This window comes from Mizuhopecten yessoensis, unplaced genomic scaffold (assembly GCF_002113885.1).
Source record: "Mizuhopecten yessoensis strain PY_sf001 unplaced genomic scaffold, ASM211388v2 scaffold9061, whole genome shotgun sequence".
Classification (NCBI taxonomy): Eukaryota; Metazoa; Mollusca; class Bivalvia; order Pectinida; family Pectinidae; genus Mizuhopecten; species Mizuhopecten yessoensis.
Window position 1 is genome coordinate 7,068 of NW_018407859.1, and position 8,903 is coordinate 15,970.

An 8,903-nucleotide genomic window follows, 5' to 3' on the forward strand; every position below is an offset into this window, starting at 1 on the left:
CTGTAGCCTGTCACAGTATTCTGACAGTGTAGCTACCTCTGAGGTGACTCTGTAGCCTGTCACAGTATTCTGACAGTGTACTTACCTCTGAGGTGACTCTGAAGCCTGTCACAGTATTCTGACAGTGTACTTACCTCTGAGGTGACTCTGCAGCCTGGCACAGTATTCTGACAACACGTGTACTCACAAGTCTGATGTGACTCCCAGTTGTTACATGGTGTTTTTGCTGTGTTCTTGGTCACTGTAACAATTTCTGTATTAATTGAGAATTTAACATGAAGCAGAATAAAGCTGTTTTTTATTTCATGTATTAGTCTCCATTAAAATTCTCATTGATATCGACGTTTGTTAATAGAAATGTTCTGTTTGCTTAAAACTTAATTGAGCTTTAAAACATTTTTTTCCTAGACTGTTGTGGAGCGTTATATTATTTAATAACCACTTTCACGGTCGGTGTTGTACTTAATTACAAATATATTGCAGGTGGTTCATCAATATTCATGAACTACTTCAGAGTGAACCAAAATCAATATCAGTCTTTTTTTCAAAGCTGTTACATTATCTATCAACATAAAAATACATTGTGTTAGAAATATTACCTGGTTAGTTTGTATTCCGTTCACATGATGAAATAGAAAGAATTCCTATTTGTGAAGGTATTTTTTTCTGATTTTGACCGATCAGGAAAATACAGAATTTTATTATTTGATTGAATCAATAGCAAAGTGAGTAGTTTGTTTACTTCACTTTGATAATCAGACTATATAAAATATCAACCTATAGCGAGCAAACCGTGATGGACAGATATGGCCAGTAGTCATCACTTTGGCCTTCAGTACAGACTGACAGGGTTTGATGCCCTTGTTGCTTGTCTTAGCATGGATTATTCAGAAAAAGCGTATTTCTCTTGTCCATATCATTCCAAAATTCAGTTGGGGTATAAAATGGTCAGGGGTGGGTGTTGGTATGAAGTTGTCTGGGATGGGTGTGGTATAAAATGGTCTGTGATGGGTGTTGTATAAAGTGGTCAGGGGTGGGGGCTGGTATAAAATGGTCTGGTGTGGGTGTTGGTATAAAATGGTCAGGGGTGGGTGTTGGTATAAAAGGGTCTGGGGTGGGTGTTGGTATAAAATGGTCAGGGGTGGGTGTTGGTATAAAGTGGTATATTTTGGGAGTTGGTATAAAATGGTCTGGGGTGGGTGTTGGTATAAAATGGTCAGGGGTGGGTGTTGGTATAAAATGGTCTGGTGTCGGTGTGGTATAAAATGGTCTTGGATGGGTGTTGGTATAAAATGAGTTTGGGTGGGTGTTGGTATAAAATGATCAGGGGTGGGTATTATTATAAATTGTCAGGTGTGTGTGTTGGTATAAAATGGTCTGGGGTGGGTGTTGGTATAAAATGGTCAGGGGTGGGTGTTGATATAAAATGGTCTGGGACGGTCAGGGGTGGGTGTCGGTATAAAATGGTCAGGGGTGGGTGTCGGTATAAAATGGTCTGAGATAGGTGTTGGTATAAAACGGTCTGGGTTGGATGGTAGTATTAAATGGTCTGAAGTGGGTGATTATGTGTCTGTGCTGTGCTGTAGAATACAAGTGAGGTGGCAATATGAAACATAATGTCACTTGAAGAATATGGCATAAGGTTGTAGTAATCGCCAGAGGAGGCAGATCTTGTGAATTCCTAAAAAATCGCAAGAGGCCTTTTACAAAACATGGTCTCATCCGAATGAATATTGAATACTTATTTGATCTAAGGTCTGTCGATATAGAATACCAGGTGGGTTTAAGTTTTGAGTTTATACAGGTGGCAGTTTTTAGACAAAACTCCCCATCTCTCCTGAGTAGTAAGTTATAAGTGATATGCTTTTTGACATCAGTGAATATGGTACATGATTGATTTCAATTAAAAACAATTCAGCATGAAATGTGTTCAATCTTTCACTTTGTTTTTTTCAGTACTGTTTCACGATCACCTATAAGAGTGAGGGCCAGCGACAGTACGACCTCCGGACTGACACAGAGTCTGAATGTAATGCTTGGATCGACCACATCAAACGGGCACCGTGAGTAGTATTCCTGGTATTATTACAAAACTAAACTGTACAAACCTCTATCTGGCATGTAAGCCAGATCCAAATGAATTAGGAAGTTCTACAAAATTGGGAAAAAAAGGAATATCATATAATTATTTGGTACATTTTTGTAAATCAGTGAAATTTTGAGGTACAGAAAGTTCCCGAAGAAGATAGCAATTGACCAGGGTAAGGGTAGGGTATATATACAATAAAACAAGATATTATTTGACCATGGTAAGGGTAGGGTATATATACAATAAAACAAGATATTATTTGACCAGGGTAAGGGGAGGGTATCTCTACTATAAAACAAGATATTATTGGACCAGGGTAAGGGTAGGGTATCTCTACTACATATGTATTACATGTGTAGAAGAGATAGTTAATAGGTTAGCAGTGAAATATTGATTTAAATGAGAAGGTCGTTGATGTATGTAGGGGGGCGGGAGACCAGACAAGATCTGACAGAATTAGGTCAGCAGATTTACTTTTCCCTGGTGTTTTGTTTTTCAATGATGATCTGTCCAGTGATCCCCCTTGGTCATTGTATCCTTGATATCATTTAGTATGGGGTCTTCTTGTTTCTGGCCTTGCACTAAGTGTATCTGCCCAGATGTTTGTCACTTGAAATTCATGAGCTTTGAACTCTGATACAATGTACTTTACAAAAGAAGCACTATGTAGTGATTTACATAAAATAGGAGACAATAATAAGGTGGAAACCAGAGATAGATGTCTAAAAATGTTATTACAATTGTCATGATATATGTTTTAGATATTCAAAGTCGATAGATCAGTCTTAAATTATTCCAAAGGGAGTTTAACAAAAGTTGAAATATGCAAATTGGTGACATATCACTGGTCTATTCTATTGACTTGTATAACAAATCAAAATAACAAATTTAAACCAAAACAACCATGACATTACCAGGTAAATTGACCTCAGAGTAGTTTCTACTGGAACTATCAGGAACTATTGTATATGGGTGTTATTACTATCGGCTGCCTACACATAAATGTCATGATTACTGTAGTTTACTACAGGAAATAACTTCTCTGATAAGTAGACCATAGTGCATTGTGGTCTGTCGAGGTTCTATACTGTCGTCTCCGTGGTGAGTGGATTGGTTTAAAGAAACAAAATATCTTTTTGAAATAGAATAAAATTCTGACAATAAATTCTTCATTTCAAATTTGAAAATGGAAACAAACCTCTTCAAATATTTGCTTGCGGAGAATGGTATTTCCTGACTTTTTTTGGAGTCTTTCTACATACATTTTGCAATTGTACGCTTGACGACTTATAAACAAAGGGCCTCATATTGTAAGGGGCTATGTTTTAAATGCCTCATCGCTTCTTCGAAACAGAGGGGAAATATACTCAATAAAAAAGTCTTAACAGAGGCATTTCCTACAGGCCGAATAACTTCATATTAAAAGTGTAGTGTGGTGGGGAGAGATCCCCTCTAGGCTGATGTATAGGATAGACGAAGGCTAGGATTGGACAGCATCCATCGGCTTCCTCACGTGTACACTGCGTACATGTAGCATCAGGGGAGGCATCTGCCAAAACAACCTTCCAAATGATACATCAGTTTTGTGGGTAATTTGTGATACGGAGGCTGCCCCTTGGGTTATTGACTAACTCTACAGTGATACTACTTATCGTGTGAGCCCTGTGGGAGTCAGAGAACAAAAGCTATGTTAGGGCCCACTTCGCAATGATCCCGAATCTCTGTATTAATTTACACTCATGTCAATGTGATTTGTTTGGACTTCTTTTCGCTCTAATCTCTAGAGATGGTTTCTGGCTGCCATGCACGCTTTTTTATCAACATTGGACGACAATGTTAACGTCGATGTGATTTACCTCTATATAGTCTGTTGTATTCGAGGTCTGTAGTTGGTTTGTAATGCTAACACAATGGTCTTTCATCAGTCTCTACGAAATGTTATTAATGTCGGACAGCACTGGAAGCTATTGTAGGTAACACAATATCACTGGCTGTCTATTCCATTTCACACTTGCTAAATCCCATCAGTCCGATCGTGCTCTGTGGATGCTGCAGTAGATGTCCCTATAGCCCAGGGTTCCATGCCATGTAGCAGTCTTCAACCACACAAAGCCAAAATTACCTCCTAAAACAAACGAATGATTTCGAAATAGGAGGCTCAAATGAAAAAAAAGGAATTGTATCAAAACAAAGTGGGTGAAAACTATGTGAGATGAAAATATCAAATATACAGAATTTAGAAAACAATATATATTTTGCTGCAAATTTCTCAAAAAAAGGAAGAAGATTTTTTTCAGTGATCCACACTTTAAAACAGCTCAATAGTATCCTTGTTGGTCAGATTTTTATATTGATCACATGACTAGCTGACAAATGTGGATGTCAAAAATGGGTATTGAATTCTGAGTTCAAAATTTGCCACAGAGACATAATCTCTTTTCTTTATTCACTTTTGAAAAATAAAAATAAAAGAGTAGTAGCAATGTTTTCAAAGCTTTAACTCAAAATGCTCTTTAATTCTAGTCTAGGTCCAAAGTCACTGGCTATGACGAAGAGTCTAATGACGAGGAGGGGTAATACAACTAGACACATGGGTAATACAACTAGACACAGGGGTATTACAACATATCGTATGATATCATAGTCTGAGGTTCAGAAGCTCGTATTGCATGGCCTGAAAACAGGATGTATCACTATAGTCAGATTCACCTGATATGTAATAGATTGATTTATTACATCTTTGTCTATATATCTCTATATTAATGTAATATGACAATAAATGCTGTAGCTCTCCAGGCTTATAATAGGTTACACAGGGAACCCCTGACATGAGAAACAAATCAAAGGCGGTCCTGCTTAGAATGGTGATTGGTTTTGGATTGCAGCATCACTGCTAATGACAGTGACAGAACTGCTGATGATAGTGACAGAGTCGATATGGCTCTCACTAGGTTCCCAGAGTGACAGAGTCGATATGGCTCTTACTAGGTTCCCAGAGTGACAGAGTAGATATGACTCTCACAAGGTTCCCAGAGTGACAGAGTCGATATGGCTCTCACTAGGTTCCAAGAGTGACAGAGTCGATATGGCTCTCACTAGGTTCCCAGAGTGACAGTATATATGACTCTCACTAGGTTCCAAGAGTGACAGAGTCGATATGGCTGTCACTAGGTTCCCAGAGTGACAGAGTCGATATGGCTCTCACTAGGTTCCCAGAGTGACAGAGTCGATATGGCTCTTACTAGGTTCCCAGAGTGACAGAGTAGATATGACTCTCACAAGGTTCCCAGAGTGACAGAGTCGATATGGCTCTCACTAGGTTCCCAGAGTTCCAGAGTCGATATGGCTCTCACTAGGTTCTCAGAGTGACAGAGTCGATATGGCTCTCACTAGGTTCCAAGAGTGACAGAGTAGATATGGCTCTCACTAGGTTCCCAGAGTGACAGTATATATGACTCTCACTAGGTTCCAAGAGTGACAGAGTCGATATGGCTGTCACTAGGTTCCCAGAGTGACAGAGTCGATATGGCTCTCTCTAGGTTCCCAGAGTGACAGACTAGATATGGCTCTCGCTAGGTTCCCAGAGTGACAGACTAGATATGGCTGTCACTAGGTTCCCAGAGTGACAGAGTAGATATGGCTCCCACTAGGTTCCCAGAGTGACAGAGTTGATATGGCTGTCACTAGGTTCTTAGAGTGACAGAGTAGATATGGCTCTCACTAGGTTCCCAGTGTGACAAAGTCGATATGGCTGTCACTAGGTTCCCAGAACTGTTTCTGTGGTAGTATCAGCTATAAACTATATTAAGTTTGGGACTTCTGAATGTAGATTCTGGCAAGTTTCTGGATCTCCTCAACCGAGTCTATTTCCTGAGGCGAAAGACAAGAGTTTGCAAATAACAATGATGAAACCAAGGTCACAGCATAACAAATGGTCTACAAGTTTGGTTTGTATCAGTTTAATAAAACAGTAACAGACTGGACTTTCAGGAAATGACCATTTTATTGTCCATTCAAGACCAACTGTTTTCCTCTGTCTTTAGCCCCGAGAAAATGTTCGCCTTTCATCGGCAATAAAGTGACTATTTCTTATAACATGATGTAACAGTATACTTTTTCACTGGATGATCACATGACATTAAACAACGTCTGTTTTGCGAACACCTACTATTGTCAGCGTAGAATCAAACATAAGCATCCTAGATCACTTTCTAACTTATTTAACATTTTGAGACCATCTTGTGTTTATTACCAGAGATTGCTGGGTACTTTGGAGAGCTGAGTGTCTGTGGCCGGCTTTATAGGTGGCCATGTCACATGTCAGCACAGAGTGTCTAGATCTATTATCTCTGCTGTTGTTTTGAGAGTAAAGAACTGTTATCTCTGCTATTGTTTTGAGAGTACAGAACTGTCATCTCTGCTATTGCTTTGAGAGTACAGAACTGTCATCTCTGCTGTTGTTTTGAGCATAAAGAACTGTTATCTCTGCTGTTGTTTTGAGAGTACAGAACTGTTTGGTTTTTTTATCATATTTTATTTTTGATTGTTCACATGAGTACACTAGAGTACATGCCACTTATTACATTTTACCACATACCTATTGTATCTTGTTATAGTAATACAAGCAATTTTCAGATCATGAAATACAACGTTCTGTATTGCACATGTGCAATACGGAATGTTGTATTTACCTACTAGCCGGAACTACTTTTTTATGGGAATCCCCTTGTCATGGCGAACTGAAAGGTTCCCGCTATTTGCAAAAAATATCAAAATTTATAAATACTTTGTATCGATCTCTGCCAAATACGGAAGGTATGTGATAAAAGCAATACCACACTCATTTATTGCGCGGACGTATATATTACCTCGTGCGCTCCGCGCACTCGTGAATATATATTCGTCCGCGCAATAAACTCGTGCTTTCTGATTCGTTAGAAAAAACACAAGTGTGTGGTATTTGCAAAAAATATCAAAGTTTATAAAATCTTTGTACCGATCTCTACCAAATACGGAATGTATGTGATAAAAGCAAGACCACACACTTGTCTTTTTCTAACGAATCAGAAAGCACTCTTTTATTGCGCGGACGTATATATTCACTCGTGCCCTCTGCGTACTAATGAATTCTATCGTCTTTTTCATTTTGTTTCTTTTTCATGTACAATAACAACTGCTTGCGTTCTTATTATTAGGTAATAATTAATTCTAGATTAATAAAATCTATTACCTGTAACTGAGCAGGAACGAGTTATCTCAGTCGAGGGTTAAGATTCTGTTTCAAAATCCCAACCAAGGCGTAAGCCGAGGTTTGGATGTTACAAAATCTTAGTCCGAGACTGAGATAACCCGATCCTGCTCAGTTACAGGTAATAGATTTTATTAATCTAAAATTATTTATTTTATATTTCTCTGGAAGTATCAGAGGGATCTTTTTCAAATTTGATATGTAGGTTTCCCTTGGACCTGAGCTGTGCATGGCAATTTTTGAGACTGATCGGATAAACAACATGGCCGACAGGCAGCCATTTTGGTTTTCGATAGTTAAAATTTGTTATCGGTATTTCTCCAGAAACACCAGAGAGATCTTTCGCAAATTTTATATGTAGGTTCCCCTTGGTCCTAAGCTGTGCAGGGCAACTTTTGAGACTGATCGAAATAAACAATATGGCCGACAGGCAGCCATCTTGGATTTTGATACTGAAAGTTCATTATCGCTATTTCTCTGGAAGTGTCAAAGGGATCTTTTTCAAATTTGATATGTAGGTTTCCCTTCGACCTGAGCTGTGCAGGGCAATTTTTGAAACTGATCGGATAAACAACATCGCCGACAGGCAACCATCTTGGATTTCGATAGTGAAAGTTTGTTTTCGCTATTTCTCCGAAAGTACCAGAGGGATCTTTCTTAAATTTTATATGTAAGTTCCCCGTGGTCATTAGCTGTGCAGCAGTGCCTGAAATGGACGGTCTCCCGCTCGCCATTGGCGATTTAAGTCTTGCTCGGACGACCAAAAGTTGTCAAATGTGAGGTAGTCACTGGCCCAACAACAATAGTTTGGGTGACTGTTGAAAAATGTATGAATAAAATAAATTATAGTTCCTTCCACATTAACTGGGGGCAGAACATATTTCAGTTGTCATTACTTCGATTTGAATCAAACTGTCCGTGACTTAGAAAATGTGATGATTTGTTTTTCAGATTTTCTATATGAAATACAGTCTCCTTGAGGTGCGAGTTTTGTGTATTTCTTTGGGGAACATGTCAGGTTTTAACTAGGGTTGAAGAATTAAAAATATAATGTATTATTCTGTTTAACATATTACAAACATTGTCATGTTATATGTAATATAGGTGTTTGTATGTTGCTATGTGACTGACTATACAGGTATAACAAGGTGTTTATATGGTGTTATGTGACTGACTATACAGGTACACCAAGGTGTTTGTATGTTGCTATGTGACTGACTTTACAGGTATACAAAGGTGTTTGTATAATGTTATTTGACTGACTATACAGGTACAACAAGGTGTTTGTGACTGACTATACAGGTACAAGGTGTTTGTATACTGTTACAGGTACAGTGACGTGTGCGAATGTTGCTATGACTACAAGTATAACTGATTATGTTACAGGTACAGTAATGTGTGCGTATGTTGCTATGACTACAAGTATAACTGATTATATTACAGGTACAGTAATGTGTGCGTATGTTGCTATGACTACAAGTATAACTGATTATGTTACAGGTACAGTAATGTGTGCGTATGTTGCTATGACTACAAGTATAACTGATTATGTTACAGGTACAGTAA

At 38.5% G+C, this 8,903-nt stretch overlaps 1 protein-coding gene across 1 annotated transcript in view; it reads left to right on the forward strand.

Moving 5' to 3' along the window:
• Positions 1-1,956: 1,956 nt before the first annotated feature.
• Positions 1,957-8,903, forward strand: part of LOC110457256 (ras-specific guanine nucleotide-releasing factor 2-like) — a gene marked incomplete at its 5' end in the record, with an annotated part of 123,346 nt that continues 116,399 nt past the window's right edge. Inside the window, one exon of the mRNA XM_021508450.1 lies at positions 1,957-2,063. Within this exon, the coding sequence (XP_021364125.1) occupies positions 1,957-2,063 (107 nt within the window). The remainder of the gene's footprint in view (positions 2,064-8,903) is intronic.